Here is a 16,114-nt window from a genome sequence, read left to right on the forward strand (position 1 = left end):
AGTTCCACTCCTCTTCATGTCTCCTGGGCTCTGCTTATTCCTGAGGACTCCATCGTGGCTCCAGCCGCTCCAGTATCCTCTGTAAAGGCACCTGTTCCCATGATTCTGACTGAAACTGGAAAGTGGTTTGGCTCCCAACCCTAGACCCTACCACACACACAACCCTGCTTATTGCCATGGATATTGAAGGGCTGCAAATTTAAGAAACAGTCACTGTTTTTGTATATTTTGTATTGTCATTTGGAGTTTATCTGTACAGTCATGTCCAAAGTATTTATAATGATTAATGTTGTTATGATTTATCTTTATTAAATTCTCACTTGGCTTTGGGGCCGTGTTTGTATTTGTGTGCAGTTCTGTTATGCTAGGCTACACATTATTATTATTATTATTATTATTATTTATACAACAGTAGTTAATGGGGCCTGGAATACTCCTGAGAATACCCTGTCTTGCAGATTTAGAGCAGTTTGCTCACATCTCAAATGTACCATGAAAGAAAAAAGACAACAAACACACACAAATAAAATCATTATTTCACAGGAAGTCCCATACTCTCGTTGCAGTTCAATTGGTTAAGGTAAGTCCTCCCCGCATCTGTCACGCCTCCAGGCCAGTTTCCGCTCTCCTGAGAGAAAACACTCCGCCTGCGAGTCATCGACGACCGCAGGAAAGTTTAAATATAGCCTACAAAAAGAATACAAACGGATTTGTTCACTTTTGCGTTATCGCTGATTCTACGCTGGAAACCCGGATTGAGGTCGGTCGCAGTAGTCAGGAGATGGCTGAAATGAGGATGAGCTGAACTCGAGCTGGCACAGTTACGGTACGGAATCATCTCGTTGGTATGGATACTTCGGCCATGCTGTTTAGGATAAATCTAAAATCATCCCAGCAGTCTGGGCATCAATCTAGTCTGCGTACTTTTCTGAAACTTTTCTGAGAATATATGCTTGTAAATTATGTTAGATTTACGCACGACCAAAGTTATCTGTTAACAACGTCAACGAATTAAATCAGAAGTGTGGCCAAAACCATTGGACCTGGCTGCTAAACAATTGCATTTTCTTTGAACAGAATTTACATCATAACACTACCAGAATCATACACTAACATAACACAATGCTTCTTTCTCGTTCCTCACCAATTGTCACTTCCTGTGGTGGCGATGTAGAAAAAAAGATTAAGGGGGGGTGCAATCTGTGATTTATTATTCTGTTTTTGGCCTAAAAGTGATGGTAGATTTCTCTCTCTCTATGTGCGTGTGTGTGTGTGTGTGTCTCAGAGCCCACCATATTGTTATTGGCTCGGTAAAGAATTTCCAGAAGAACAGAACTACTACTACTACTAATAATAATAATATAACTACATAGAACAACAGTAGGCCTACATGAAAGAGTTGTGTGTGTACTTTGTTTTACAGGTCCCTCCGCTGAAGGCTCGACGGCACCATCTAATTCCTTATCTAAGTGGTAAAATTATTCCGAGAGAGAGAAATTACATTCAATCATTCTGAATTATGAGAGCAGTTTACCTGTTCAAATAGTATCAATTGTCATGCCTCAACACAACCACAAGAGGGCAACACTTTCCCAGGAAATAAGTGACTGAATTAAAAAAATTGTTCATTATGTTCTTTCGTTTTTCAAATGCATTCTCTGTTATTTCTCCAGGGCTATCTGGAGGTTTTGGCTTTGTGCTCGTATATACGACATTCCCAAACACTTTTATATCATTGTGCAAACGCTGTCCTCTTGTGGTTCCGTTGAGGAACCACAGGGCGGCAGGTAGCTTAGTGGTTAAGAGCGTTGTGCCAGTAACCGAAAGGTCGCTGGTTCTAATCCCCAAGCCGACTAGGTGAAAAATCTGTCGATGTGCCCTTGAGCAAGGCACTTAACCCTAATTGCTCCTGTAAGTCGCTCTGGATAAGAGCGTCAGCTAAATAACCAATTATTATTATTATTATTATTATTATTATTACAGCGGAGTATATTTTCACAAGTAAATGTCAAACAAATGGATAGGAGCTCATAATCTTTGTGTCAATTGTACACTCACCTGGGAAAATGTAGGCCCTACTCTGTTGTAATCCCTCAAGAGATCAACCATGTTTTTTTTTTACAGGGATGAGCTAAAAAACATGAAGTTTAATAGATGGGTTAGCTAACAATGTGCACGCTTCTATGGGGGGCAGAAGTCAGTGTGTTGTTGTGATTCTGGATGGCCAGATGGCTAGCAAGAATGACAAGTGCCATGTGGGGAATCGTAAGTGGCTAGTTTTAATTTTGTTCTTGATACCATGTCTTGTTTTGACTGATTTGATGTCAATGATAATATGGCCCAAATTCGCAAGCTAACCAACAACTTTACCGATGTCTTTGAGCGACAACAAGTGCTCATTGTGTACATGTATTTATGTTTTAAATAAACACTGAAGACGAAATACAGTTGACATTTTGTCAACATTTTAAAGCCAACCCCGTGTGTTTTGCCCTACAGTTGTGCAAGCGTTGGTTTTGTTGTTAAACAACCAACCCTTCTATACCTGCGAGTTTAGATTTGTTTACTTTGCTAACGCTGCACTGGTGGTTTCTTGAGGAATTACAACTGTGTTTCGCAAGTGAGGTGAGTGCAGTATTACTATTTACTAGTACCTGTGGAAATACACTACGTTGTTACTCCTAAAAGGAAACAAGTTAGAGCAGTGTTTGAAGTAATCAAGATTTTCAGTCACATTTGAATTGTAGTCGATTGCTGATAATTTGCAAGGCAGAAACGTTTTGTGAAGAAATTACTTTGCCCTCTTGTGGTTGTTTGAGGTTTCTACAGTTTAACATATATAAACACTGCCCTTTTATTTGCAGATCGTCACAGCTTCACCATGGCTCGCGGCTGCCTCTGCTGTGTCAAATACATGCTGTTTCTCTTCAACCTGCTCTTCTGGGTGGGTGAACAAACTCACTATAGACATAATCATTTTCAAACAAATGGATCTTCTGATTCTGCGTTCTATTTTATTATTAAATCATACTATACTAACGGTATAATAATGATAAGAGTAATGACAAACATTTATATTTTATTCTGCCTCTTTCAGTTGGGGGGCTGTGGTTTGTTGGGTGTGGGGGTGTGGTTGTCTGTGTCTCAGGGCAGCTTTGCCACCCTATCACCATCCTTCCCCTCCATCTCTGCCGCCAACCTCATCAACACCCTGGGTGCTGTCATCATGGTTACAGGCTTCCTGGGTTGCCTGGGTGCCATCAAGGAGAACAAGTGTCTGTTGCTGAGTGTGAGTGAACTACACTACTCATGATGCACCATACTACATTGCTTGCCACATTGGCAACCTCACCTGCCTCTCTCAATTGTTCCCTGTAGTTTTTCATCACGTTGTTGGTTATTCTGTTGGCGGAGCTGATCCTTCTCATCCTGTTCTTCGTATACACAGACAAGGTAAGACTTCCCTAGAAGCCACCCATCAATTCAAACCCTGTTTATCCTTCCTCCTATGGTTCTTGTTCCCATAGTGCTCTGTGTGCCTCTGCCTACATTTCTCATGATCCACTGTGTGTGCAGGTGAGTGAGAACGCCAGACAGGACCTGAAAGAGGGACTTGCTCTGTACAGCACCGACAACAACGCTGGCCTCCGCAACGCCTGGAACACCATACAGACAGAGGTATGGTACCTAACTACTAATGAGCTACCATACAACCCCACACTAATAACATAGCATTCCATCAAGGGAGAGGTGCAATATATAACCCTGTCTCCTCTTTCTCCCTGTCAGTGGCATTGTTGTGGGGTGAATGGGTACATAGACTGGCACACTGCCCTGCAGGAGAAGGTGGTTCCTGACCGATGCTGCCAGGATATCTACCAGGACTGTGGGCGCAATGCCACCAACCAGTTCTGGACACAGGTCAGTTTGTGTTTGTTTAAAAATGTGTGTCTGATCTCTCCCTAGGAGTGTATTTTTTCACCTCTCAAGATTGTATGTTTCTCTCTTGTCAGGGTTGCTATGAGAAGGTGGAGGAGTGGCTGGATGACAATAAACACCTGCTGGGAACCATCGCCATGTGTGTTCTGGTCATACAGGTAAGGGGTGTGTGTACATAGAGATGTATATGTAATGATGTTGTTGCAGTGTGACTGATGTGACTTTCTGTCTGCAGCTCCTGGGTATGGCCTTCTCCATGACTTTGTACCAGCAGATCCACCGATCCGGGAAAAAGTATGAAGCTTAGAACACACACAGGGTTTGAGACCTATTACTTTTATACAAAATTATACTCTAAAAAGACACCAGGTACACACGCATGCCATAAAGCTTTTTATTTAGTGTTTATATTTACACACCCTTGTATCATTTTGTGCACAAAGGCAATATTGTTTTTTAATCATCATCTTTATTATCATTAATCAGTGTTCTTGGCTGGGATTCAAGCTTGCATTCATTTGCCCCTCCCTGTGGCACACAACAAGCGTCCATTCCCCGTCACAAGGGGATTTATGGCTGATTTAAGATAACCTCAACCCTGTTACTTTAAAGACACTATTGGCACTTATTATTGTATATTTTTTTATTTAACCGCTTAATGTGACACCGCTTATGTGAAATTAATTAATTAATTAATTAATTAATTAATGACCAATTTACACTACCCAAAATGTTATCATTTTGTGGAACCACCCAAATGCAGCATATAGTGCAATCAGAAATACCCTTTAAAAGCTGTGTTGTCGACAACCCGCAGTCGGATTGAATCCCGGCCCTAGTTCAGTTATGGGGGGACTAAGGGTGGGTGAGGAAGGGGGGTTGGATTGTGTGGGAGTAGGGACACCCCTCGGTCATCCAGAATAGAATGGCTTGATCACAAAAGAGTAAAGGGAACAAGAGGTTCGATTCCATGCCTTAGAAATCCTTATACGGACTAAAGTTATATATATATATATATATATATGGATTTATTCTTGTAAAACCAGTGTTACTGAGATGTGTTCAATAAAAGTTAAGCTTATTCTGTCAAATTGCTGGCTGTTTTTTTCCTTCAGTTCAAATTCCAATTCTGTTTACTAAAGCATCATCTTCAATTGATGTGGAATTGGAGTTAACTATCATCATCTAGTACTGTTACAGGTGAGCCCCAGGAGAAACATGCCAATGCCACCTCATTCTGCAGAATATTGCCTCATGATTGAGGTTGTATGTTCAAGAGAGAATGTGCAGGAGGTTGTGGCTCAATCGTTAGAACCCCTGTCTCAACACCTTGAGTTTGCAGGTTTAAACCTCAACTCTTACACTTGTGTGGATTTCTGCAACTCTTAATGTCAAACATACAAAGAAAAGTGTGAAGGAGGCTCAGGGGTTAAATCCCCATCTTGCACCACTGCAGTTGTGAGTTCAAACCTTAACTCTTACACTTCAGAGTCAAGATCTGCAACTCAATATCAAAGATTTATACCATGGCATTGTTGAATACTAATTTCTGATTGGCTTAAAGCATTGTAGAGCGTGCATTATTTCCTTATAACACACGGTATATTTGCATGGTAGAGTTCAATGGCTATAAATATACACATGCGTTCTATGTTTGAGAAAAAGAGGGGGAAAAAGGGAAAATTGAAAACATTATTGCTATTGTTGAATTCGATTTTCATAATAGCAAGCTAGGACTGATGGTTTGGTTAGCTAAACCAGCAAATCTGTTTGTTTGGTTACCAAGGCAACTACTGTCGCTAACTACAAAACTTGCTAGCTACTTCCATGGCTGTTGAACACATTTCTAGCGATTAAATTATAGCCATGGTATAAAAGGGATAATCAACTCGGGGCTCTATGCATTCTCTGGAAAATAATGCAACTCCGTGGAAGGTCAGTTCCACTCCGCTAGCGCCTCGTGGAACACACCTTCCACGTCGTTCATTATTTTCCATAGAACGCATAGCCTCTTATTGATTATCCCTTACACAAAGAGAAGAGGGAGAAATGTGAAGCAGTCAGTGGCTCAGTACTTCAATCCCTGCCTCCTACCAAGAGGTTATGGGTTCAAACCTCCTCTCTTGTGCTTTTATGTACGTTTCAACAATTCTCCATGTCAAACATACAGAGGGGAGTGTGAAGGAGTCTGTGGCTCAGGCGTAAGGATCTTGCTCTGGCTCATGGTTGCCTACTTGGGACTCTGCTAGTCAGTGAGTCAAGGGGAGTGGCTGCCACACAAAGATGGTTGGAGGGCAGTGGCGCAATAAGCAGGGGTGGTTAAAACCTGGGGTGCCCTGCAACTTCAGAGCAGTGGTTATGGAGAAAATGTCCTTAAAGTGGATACTTCGTTTTTAACTATAGGCTACTCCCCATTTAAATACTAAGTGTCCACTTTTTTTCTGGAGATTTTTCTCCATAACCATCTTTGAGTGGCAACACCTCTCTCACATTCACACAACTATGCTCCAGTGCCGCACAGGGCTGGAACCAAGGATCCTATGGTTGGAGGGTGAGATCCTTACCACTGAGCCACCAATTCCTTCACACTATCTTCATATATTTGACATAAACATGTCTGTAAACAAAAAAATGCACAAGAGTTCAACTTGGCGGTCTCCCTTGTCTACCCCACCCCAATGGTTAAACAAACTACAATGATTCCCAGTCCTCAAAACCTACAAAGGTTACAAAAGCAGTCTCTGCTTTCTCTGACCCTCAGACACTGGCTACTGGATCATACTGAGCAGTCCCTTTGCAACACTACTTGTATGCTTGATCAGTTGAGCTGGCAGATAGTACCATACAGCTGTTCTACAGGCTGAGCTTCCTCACTAATGATTCACTCACATCGCCTGTGTTAGCTTTACTAACTCCTACAACCTCAGAGAGAGACAAGGGGAGGGGTGTAGAGCTGAAGGGCGAAAGATTAACAGAGCATGAAAGAGAGGAACCAAGGGTCAGAAGGTCTCCAACCTAAATTGGGGCAAATAGATGACAGAGCAAGAATGGAGACTTTTGTTTATGGTAAGAAAAAGGCACAACATTTAATCACGTTCTTTTTAACCAACACTTCCTGGATATTAACCCTACCCAACTCTACAGTCATTTGGAGATTGCAGAAACAATGGTTCAAAGCCCATACTCAAATGTTACCACATGGTTTAAAGCACATACTCAAATGTTACCACATACCCCACTGACCAAGACATAGAATATCAGGTTAATATTAACTGTCCATTTACAAATCCTTGACTGTGAGCTGTGTCCATTTATAGACACACACAGCCCTGTCCACGAGGCCACAGGGCCGTGTGTGACTATGCCTGGGGGAAGAACGTCAGTTATCCAAACCCAATTTTGGAGTTAGAAGTCCATGGTTTTGTCGTTGTTATAGACGACGTTGCCCCTGATGACAACGTAGCGAATCAGTTCCTGGTGTCCTCCTAACTGGTAGATGAGATGCTCCCACCTGCCGGACAACACCATCAACACAACACTGTCAGTCCACACACACATCTACACTAAAGTGTCAGCCACACTCACACAATCAACACAACCTTAGGCAGTCTCACTCACACAATCAACACAACCTTAGGCAGTCTCACTCACACAACCCAATCGATTCCATTCACACAGCTACTGCATTTTAGACAATGCCATACACAGTCCTCACCACAATTACAAGATAAGTAATCTAGCTGCTGAAAGGTTAACTGTCAACTGGAACATACACTGTGGTGTCTAACCATTAAATGAAGCCAGCTCTTAGAATATAGTAGTATTCATTGACAGCAACTTTACCGTGGTGCGTTGAGGACCAGCAGGTCGGCGTGTTTGTTGACCTCCAGGGAGCCGTGCGTGTGAGAGCATCCCAGGGCGTAGGCTGCGTTGATGGTGGCGGCGGCCAGAGCCTCGGGCATGGACATCCTCATGTTGACCCACGCCAGGTGCATCACCACCGGCTGGGATAGACAGACAGGGATCAAGAGATGATGACAGAGGGATCGCTACAGAGGCTTTTTGCCTTCTATTCCCACTAACTCATTGACCTTACCCCCACAGCCCCCTCCATCTTTCCTCCCTAACTTCCCTACTCCTACCACCTCCAATCACCCACCATAGAGCAACAGTAGGCATTAGGGTTGAAGTCACTGCCCAGGGCAACAATGACCCCAGCATCCAGCATGTCTCGGGCCCGCGGCTGGGGTAACCGCAGGATGTAGGCAGTGGTTGGGAGCAGGACGGCAGCGGTCTTAGCTGTCGCCATGGCAGCGATGCCCTCATCTGTCACCTCCTCCAGGTGACTGATAGCCAAGGCACCGAGCTCTGCCCCCAGCTAGCACCACCAGAGAAAAACACACAATACAGGAATGGTTAAGTGAGATGGACAGTACCATAGACACTTAAATAATACGTACTGGTACTAAACCAGCTGTTGTTACCACAGTGACAGTAGAGAGGCGCAGGTTGATGATGCGTACCTGTGCAGAGTTCATGGGGTGCAGCTCGTCTCCGTGGAAGTTGATGTTGAGGCCCATGTCCAGGCCGGCCTGCAGGATGGAGCATGTGGAGGCCAGGTCAAACACACCCTGCTCACAGAACACATCTATGTTGTCCACCCTCAGGCCCCAAGCTGACATACGCTCACGCAGCTGTGGCAACTGGACCTGAAGGATGTCTGTTGTCGCCTCGGCAACAGTCTTACCCCTGGGAAAGAATCAGAAGGGGTGGGTATTTAATAACACCTAGTGAGGATGAAAGTCAGTAGGGTTAGCTGTACGGGTGAATGTAACACAGTGGTCATGACGGGGTGGATGTGAGGTGGGTCTGTTCAGGAGTATGGGGGGTGTGTTCAACAGCATGGTGTAGTGTGTGTGTGTTCAGTACTTAGGGACTGCGTGTGCTCCACAGTAGGTAGACGATATATTGATTGGCAGGGTACGTCTGGCCGTCTCGATGACCTCCAGCATCTTCAGCTCTGTCTGCAGCTCCAGGCCGTAGCCACTCTTACACTCCACCAGGGTGGTGCCTGCCCGCTGCATCCGACCCAGCCTGCCTGTCAGAGAGGCCAGCAGGGTGGAGGCAAGAGCAGCCCGGGTGTGCTCCACTGTGAAGTGGATCCCTCCTCCGGCACGGTGCACATCCATGTAGGTGGCACCGGCCAACTGTAGGCACACACAGCATTACCTAGGCTGCATTTTGACAGGCAGCCCAATTCTGATATTTGTTCACTAATTGGTCTTTTGAACAATCAATCAGATCAGCTCTGAAAAATAGCTTGTGTGAAACGATCTGATGTGATTGGTCAAAAGACCAATTAGTGGAAAAAATATCAGAATTGGGCTGCTTGTGTAAACGAAGCCCTACAAACCTTTACTTTTACTCCAAAAGGTGAGTCAGATTACAATCTGTTGAGTCAGAGAGGGGATGGTACCCATGGAAGTTATATTTACCTTCATGGCAAATTCATGCACCCTGTCTCCAGCCCATACGGGGTGGGTGTGTGCATCAACCAATCCTGAAACACAATAATCAATGAGCACAGCTGTATTTCTGTAAAACCTCATTCTCTACATGCTAGAACACTATATCTATGTTTCAAATATTTGTATTAATAGAACAGGGGAGCATTCGGCAGGACCTAACGTTTTGGAACCTTCAAATACAAATATGCTTTGTAGACCAAACATGGCTCTCTGACACACAGGAGGCTGCTGAGGTGAGAACGGCTCATAATAAATGGCCAGAACAGAGCAAATGGAATGGCATCTAACACCTGGAAACCATGTGTTTGATGTATTTGATACCATTCCACTGATTCCGCTCCAGCCATTACCACGAGCCTGTTCTCCCCAATTAATGTGCCACCAACCTCCTGTGCTGACATGTAGAATACGGTATAACTTCCGCCCTATTCATGGCATTTCTATCTGCACCGTTAGACAACGTTCGGCAAATAAACGTGGCCAAGGTTGCATGTTTACATGGTCCTTGCTATCCGGGATCCTTGGGACGTCACTACCCCCATTGAAGTTGACATTTAAAATGGTACGGGTTAAGATTAGGATTAGGAAAGGGTTATGGTTAAGGATCCCAGATAGCACAAACCATGTTTACACCTGTGTGCACGCCTAGATCTACCGCCCCATATTGTCCAGGGTGGTGTATTGCACTGATACTTGCCTGGAATGACACACATGCCAGTTGCATCGATTACTTTATCAAACGAGACTCCTGCATATTGGAAATCAATGGTGCTCGCTGGTCCAATATTCTTTATTAGACCGTCGCTGGACGAAAAAAAAACACAGCTCTTGTAATCAATAGTTTGCGGTGGAATAACATTTGGTTTGGTTTAGCCAAAATTAAGTTTTGCTTTCACAGAACTTTCAGAGCACGTTAGGGCAATCCGTACTCTGCGAAGTTTGACAGCCGCTGTCAACTCGTTCTAACCTAATTGTAACAAACATTAACTAGTAGCCAAACTACCGAACATTAAACAATGTTGCAAACTGCAGCCCTATCGGGCATTAATGATTTTTCAATTTACCTCCCGATAACCAAACTACTGTTCTCAATCACACACAGCTTTTGCATCCCATCCTTCGTCAGGAACTTCTCACCGTTGTTGCAAATTATAACCACCTGTTTCGCGTTCTTTACCAAAAGTTTGTTGGACATTTTGAAATAGTCGTCGAAATTAAGCTTAAAAATGTGAATTACTTTTGTAAGTCACCTCTATTTCTACGTCGCCTCGCTGTCACTTTCTAGTGGTTTGGGGAAACGTAAATATTTGAGGGCAGCATGGGTTCAAAGTGCACGAGCTAAATCCGGGGCGGGGCTTTGGAAATTAGGAATAGTGTACATTGATTGACAGGTTCTGTTTAATGTGTAGTGTTTGTTAATAAGGTTGAGACACCACATCAATCAGCTCCCTCACAAACCTGTAATAATACCACCAGACAGCAGGTTTAGGAAACGGTACAATAACCATTATTTTATTTTTTTCTACAGTGATATAATGTAATTAGCTACATCATATTGGATCATAAACAGTAAAAAAATACAATGTTTCCTTGAAGGTTTCACACAAATAAAGCTAACTTGCTTCCCAAGAGTCCATTTTCCACATAGTGAAAATGCAAAAACAAAGATTCAGCAAACACAACACTCGTCCAGATCTTCAGTTGCAAGTCTCATCCTCTCCATCATTCTTTCATTTCTCCGTCCTCCTCTTCTTCCTCTACTCCTCTAATATATAAAACATTATTGCACCTGTGGGTAGAGAATATGCACTTTAGATCTAAGAGAATTACACTGAGAACAGCCACTATGAAACACCTGCATCAGTCACACCAGAAGTATGCTGGACACAGAAGTCCAGGGAGAATACATTTCTACTGGTATTCATTAAAAGGGTTGACTTGCAGTTCAACCCCCCAAAAAAAATCAGAATATAGACTTGCATTCTATTGCATAAAACATAATCCGATTTCAACAAGAAATACTTCCTTCCTTCCCTCCCTCCCTCCCTCCTCCCTTTCTTGAACTGGGTATTATTTACTACGAACCAAACGAGCCGAGGTGGGACTTTGAGGGACCTACCTGAACTTGTCCAATAAGAAACTCTTGTTTTTGTTGCAAAAAGCTTTTTGTTGCAACAGTCTACACTAATGATCACCTCAGGATTAAAGGACAAGAGGCAGAAGGCAACATTTTAGAGAATCCAGAAAACGGCTATTATTTACCTAACAAGTACTTCTCCAAGGTGACCAGCCAACGCTCCATCCACGTACTCTTCTGTGTTCGCCAACTGTCAAAACCAATGACAAAAACACGAGAAATGTACGTAGGCATTAATCTGCACCAGCCACACACACTGTCCAGGTTAGGTGCAAAATGGGGGACTTTTATTTTGACATGAGGTAAGCAGAGAGGAAGTGGGTCTACAACAGACCCACGTTTGGAAAGTCTTTAATAATACCATCCTATATATTTTGTTTTAAATTCCCCCGTCATAATGACCAACCGTCCTGCCCACCGGCACAGTAAGCTGAAATGGAATGGTCTTTAACTTCTGGCTTCCCACTGACTGTTTTTTTGCAACCCAATACAATTGAAAGCAACGCTAGTGTATGTAAATACACCCGCGTTGCTAAAAGCACCTATGTCCAGGTGTGCTCCCTCACCTGCATGTTCATGTAGCTGTCCACAGACACTAGGTAGCCCTTGTACTCCATCCCCCACTTCAGCTTCACCATCACCGGCTTGCCTGTCAGTCCGTTCAGGAAGGGCTTGGGGTTCAGAGGTAAACTCTACACACACAGCAACGGGAAGAAGGTTGGATTATTGTTATGGGTAATCATTTAACCTCTACGGGATCGGTGTCCCGTATACGGGACGGTTGAGCTAATGTGCGCTAACGTGATTAGCATGACTGTTGTAAGTAACAGCAAACTTTCCAGGACATAGACATGTCTTATATGGGCAGAAAGCTTAAATTATTGTTAATCTAACTACACTGTCCAATTTACAGTAGCTAGTTCAGTGAAGAAATACCATGCTATTGTTTGAGGAGAGTGCACAACAACAAATAACTTATCACGGCAACTGGTTTGATATATTCACCTCTGAAGGTAAATAATGTACTTACATTCAGTAATCTTGCTCTGATTTGTCATCCGAAGGGTTCCAGAGATAAAATGTAGCATAGTTTTGTTTGATAAAATCAATTTCTATATCAAATGTAGGAACTGGGTTCTACAGTTTGAACCCCTGCCGTCTCTGGCTCCACACCCACCCCGCCATCTAGATGTGTGAAAGTTAGTATATAAGCTAATGATCCATCATGTATGACATTCCTGGGAGTGTGTAAACTTACATTTTGTATTACCATATCATTTTTGTATTTTCTCTATAGTTATGAAAATGTATCAATTGACCAATTCGGCACATTTGGGCAGACTTGATACAAAATAGTCCAGTATTGCAATGCTTCACTGGATCAATCTGAAACTTTGCACACACACTGCTTCCATCTAGTGGCCAAAATCTAAATTGTGCCTAAACTGCAATATTATATTGTAGCCTTTCTCTTGCATTTCAAAGATGATGGAACAAAAAATATAATAGAAAAAACATGTTTTTTTGTTTGTATTATCTTTTTAAAAATCTAATGTCTTATATTCTCCTACATTAATTTCACATTTCCAAGTGTTTCCTTTCTAATGGTATCAATAATATGTATATCCTTGCTTCAGGTCCTGAGCTACAGGCAGTTAAGATTTGGGTATGTCATTTTAGGCGAAAATTGAAAAAAGTGTCAGATTCTTAAGAGGTTAATGGAACAAAATATAACGTTCAGACTCATGTGTAGGGAAGATCAGACGTCCATCATCTCAGATGTACGCATATTAGATTTTTATCTGCAACATGACTTCTATTTGCTGCTCATTCATTGCAACTGCAATGAATGAATTGGATAACGTTGGCTTGCTGGAAAAGGCACCAACTCAACTGCTAATCCGTTTTTCTTTCAAAAGATCCAGTCAATTTTATTATAACCAACAATATCAACACTCACCATTGCTGTGCAAAATGTTGTGCAATTCCCGCTAATATATCTTAATAATTTACTATCTTTTCGACACAAAAACGTCCAGACTTGTTAACTTGCACGCATTGCCGCCGAAACCAGGAAGCTGGAGCCCTTCAACTCTGACCCAAAACAAAGGTTCATCGATTGAGACGAAGAGCTCTAATTATTTATATACCGCCACCTAGTGTACTGAGAGGCGCAAATCATGAGACATGATTAAAATGTCCATGTTCATTGCTCATTGCGGCAGATATTTTAACGGAAAATGTTATAGATAAATAAAGAACAGTAAACTGCAATATTTATCCATGTCCATCTTCAAATGGTCGCATTTTATTCAAAAGACTGCACATGTGTAGTGAACTGTGAATTGTGAACTGTGAATTATAGTGAATTGTGGTCCTCTGTAGCTCAATTGGTAGAGCATGGCGTTTGTAACGCCAGGGTAGTGGGTTCGATGCCCGGGACCACCCATACGTAAAAATGTATGCACACATGACTGTAAGTCGCTTTGGATAAAAGCGTCTGCTAAATAACATATTATTATTATTATTATTATAACTGAACACGTATGGGGCAATGGAGCCCTCTGGCGGTTATAGTGCTTATCGTGTTGAGTACTGCTCTTCGGTCCACTTCCCCAAAATTATTTGGGCTATGATGTGACTTATTTACTATCAATGGATGTAATCTACCTAGATAATGCTTTACTCATTTCTATGTGACGAAGCAAATAAACAAATTCAATGTTTTCAAGCCACAACCCAGTCTTCGGTCATGCCCCAGGAGGAGCGACCCATCAATGGAAACCACTGGTGTCCAAGGTCATTGTGACTGAATTAAAAACATTTGAAACAAGATTTTAAATCTGCATTTCGTATAATTTTCAGCAATTTAAGAAACTATTTATTTATTTTCAATAAATGTACTAATCTTCTCCTTTCCCCCTTCTGATAACCAGGTGGCGAATCGCATCTCTGCATGTCTGGCAGACATATCAGTATGGATGACGGATCACCACCTCAAGCTGAACCTTGGCAAGACGGAGCTGCTCTTCCTCCCGGGGAAGGACTGCCTGTTCCATGATCTCGCCATCACGGTTGACAACTCCTTTGTGTCCTCCTCCCAGAGTGCGAAGAGCCTTGGCGTGACCCTGGACATTTACATCATTTACATTTACGTCATTTAGCAGACGATCTTATCCAGAGCGACTTACAAATTGGTGCATTCACCCTATAGCCAGTGGGATAACATTTATTTTTATTTTTTAGGGGGGTAGAAGGATTACTTTATCCTATCCCAGGTATTCCTTAAAGAGGTGGGGTTTCAAATGTCTCCGGAAGGTGGTGAGTGACTCCGCTGTCCTGGCGTCGTGAGGGAGCTTGTTCCACCATTGGGGTGCCAGAGCAGCGAACAGTTTTGACTGGGCTGAGCGGGAACTATGCTTCCGCAGAGGAAGGGGAGCCAGCAGGCCAGAGGTGGATGAACGCAATGCCCTCGTTTGGGTGTAGGGACTGGACAACACCCTGTCGTTCTCCGCTAACATCAAGGCGGTGACCCGATCCTGTAGGTTCATGCTCTACAACATTCGGAGAGTACGACCCTGCCTTACACAGGAAGCGGCACAGGTCCTAATCCAGGCACTTGTCATCTCCCGTCTGGATTACTGCAACTCGCTGTTGGCTGGGCTCCCTGCCTGTGCCATTAAACCCCTACAACTCATCCAGAAAGCCGCAGCCCGTCTGGTGTTCAACCTTCCCAAATTCTCTCACGTCACCCCGCTCCTCAGCACACTCCACTGGCTTCCAGTTGAAGCTCGCATCTGCTACAAGACCATGGTGCTTGCCTACGGAGCTGTGAGGGGAACGGCACCTCCGTACCTTCAGGCTCTGATCAGTCCCTACACCCAAACGAGGGCATTGCGTTCATCCACCTCTGGCCTGCTGGCTCCCCTACCTCTGCGGAAGCATAGTTCCCGCTCAGCCCAGTCAAAACTGTTCGCTTCTCTGGCACCCCAATGGTGGAACAAGCTCCCTCACGACGCCAGGACAGCGGAGTCACTCACCACCTTCCGGAGACATTTGAAACCCCACCTCTTTAAGGAATACCTGGGATAGGATAAAGTAATCCTTCTACCCCCCCCTTACCCCAACCCACCCAAAAAGTAATAATAAACATTGTAAAGTGGTTATCCCACTGGCTATAAGGTGAATGCACCTATTTGTAAGTCGCTCTGGATAAGAGCGTCTGCTAAATGACGTAAATGTAAATGATGTAAATGAATACATTTTGTACGGAATTGCACGAAGAACTCATGGCATAGAGGTAAACTGTCATATCTGGGTCTGTCTGGACTCTGGGCGGATCTCTTTTTACGCACTGCCAGTCTGGAGGATGCTCTCATTCATTTTTCTGTCTTGACGCATTCGACTGTTACTAAACCATTTGGCAAGTTTGAACTTGAGATCATGAGTAATACTTCCAACAGCAAGGGATGGTTTCAATGGAAATTCCTCTGAAATTACACTAAACCCT

General features: G+C 43.3%; 3 protein-coding genes across 5 annotated transcripts; 1 reads left to right on the forward strand and 2 right to left on the reverse strand.

Moving 5' to 3' along the window:
* The first annotated feature begins 626 nt into the window (after window positions 1-626).
* On the forward strand, window positions 627-4,936 carry LOC311129743 (tetraspanin-9-like). 3 transcript variants are annotated; one of them, XM_084162162.1, is made up of 9 exons: window positions 627-845; window positions 1,424-1,472; window positions 2,865-2,944; window positions 3,098-3,289; window positions 3,379-3,453; window positions 3,577-3,678; window positions 3,790-3,921; window positions 4,014-4,097; window positions 4,175-4,935. In XM_084162162.1, exons 3-9 carry the CDS (start codon window positions 2,882-2,884, stop codon window positions 4,244-4,246), a joined length of 720 nt encoding a protein of 239 aa, XP_084018288.1. In that variant the 5' UTR covers window positions 627-845; window positions 1,424-1,472; window positions 2,865-2,881; the 3' UTR covers window positions 4,247-4,935. The 3 variants fall into 3 exon arrangements, with proteins under 3 accessions (XP_084018288.1, XP_084018287.1, XP_084018289.1); XM_084162161.1 differs by having other exon boundaries at window positions 627-826; XM_084162163.1 differs by lacking the exon at window positions 1,424-1,472 and having other exon boundaries at window positions 627-826; window positions 4,175-4,936.
* On the reverse strand, window positions 4,648-10,773 carry LOC311129742 (putative imidazolonepropionase). The gene is made up of 8 exons (XM_084162160.1): window positions 10,532-10,773; window positions 10,165-10,271; window positions 9,435-9,499; window positions 8,869-9,146; window positions 8,463-8,688; window positions 8,099-8,317; window positions 7,783-7,943; window positions 4,648-7,450 (listed from the first exon to the last, which is right to left on the reverse strand). Exons 1-8 carry the CDS (start codon window positions 10,660-10,662, stop codon window positions 7,345-7,347), a joined length of 1,293 nt encoding a protein of 430 aa, XP_084018286.1. The 5' UTR covers window positions 10,663-10,773; the 3' UTR covers window positions 4,648-7,344.
* Window positions 10,774-10,954: 181 nt separating this feature from the next.
* On the reverse strand, window positions 10,955-13,690 carry LOC311129179 (small nuclear ribonucleoprotein F). Its single transcript, XM_084161492.1, has 4 exons — window positions 13,565-13,690; window positions 12,171-12,296; window positions 11,730-11,794; window positions 10,955-11,256 (listed from the first exon to the last, which is right to left on the reverse strand). Exons 1-4 carry the CDS (start codon window positions 13,565-13,567, stop codon window positions 11,190-11,192), a joined length of 261 nt encoding a protein of 86 aa, XP_084017618.1. The 5' UTR covers window positions 13,568-13,690; the 3' UTR covers window positions 10,955-11,189.
* Between the last annotated feature and the right edge of the window lie 2,424 nt (window positions 13,691-16,114).

This window comes from Coregonus lavaretus, assembly GCF_964263955.1.
Source record: "Coregonus lavaretus genome assembly, chromosome: 5".
In the NCBI taxonomy this organism is placed as follows: domain Eukaryota; kingdom Metazoa; phylum Chordata; class Actinopteri; order Salmoniformes; family Salmonidae; genus Coregonus; species Coregonus lavaretus.

Excerpts from the sequence above, each read along its gene's own strand:
- LOC311129179 (XM_084161492.1), bottom strand. Across the intron at positions 11,795-12,170 it reads ACAGCTACATGAACATGCAG|TTGGCGAACACAGAAGAGTA; the intron begins GTGAGGGAGCAC and ends TGGTTTTGACAG. Across the intron at positions 11,257-11,729 it reads CTTGGAGAAGTACTTGTTAG|GTGCAATAATGTTTTATATA; the intron begins GTAAATAATAGC and ends CTCTACCCACAG.
- LOC311129742 (XM_084162160.1), bottom strand. The coding sequence starts at position 10,662 with ATGTCCAACAAACTTTTGGTAAAGAACGCGAAACAGGTGGTTATAATT. Across the intron at positions 7,944-8,098 it reads ATGCCTACTGTTGCTCTATG|CCGGTGGTGATGCACCTGGC; the intron begins GTGGGTGATTGG and ends TGTCTATCCCAG. Across the intron at positions 7,451-7,782 it reads CTGGTCCTCAACGCACCACG|GTGGGAGCATCTCATCTACC; the intron begins GTAAAGTTGCTG and ends GTTGTCCGGCAG.
- LOC311129743 (XM_084162163.1), top strand. The coding sequence starts at position 2,882 with ATGGCTCGCGGCTGCCTCTGCTGTGTCAAATACATGCTGTTTCTCTTC. Across the intron at positions 2,945-3,097 it reads TCTTCAACCTGCTCTTCTGG|TTGGGGGGCTGTGGTTTGTT; the intron begins GTGGGTGAACAA and ends TGCCTCTTTCAG. Across the intron at positions 3,290-3,378 it reads ACAAGTGTCTGTTGCTGAGT|TTTTTCATCACGTTGTTGGT; the intron begins GTGAGTGAACTA and ends TGTTCCCTGTAG.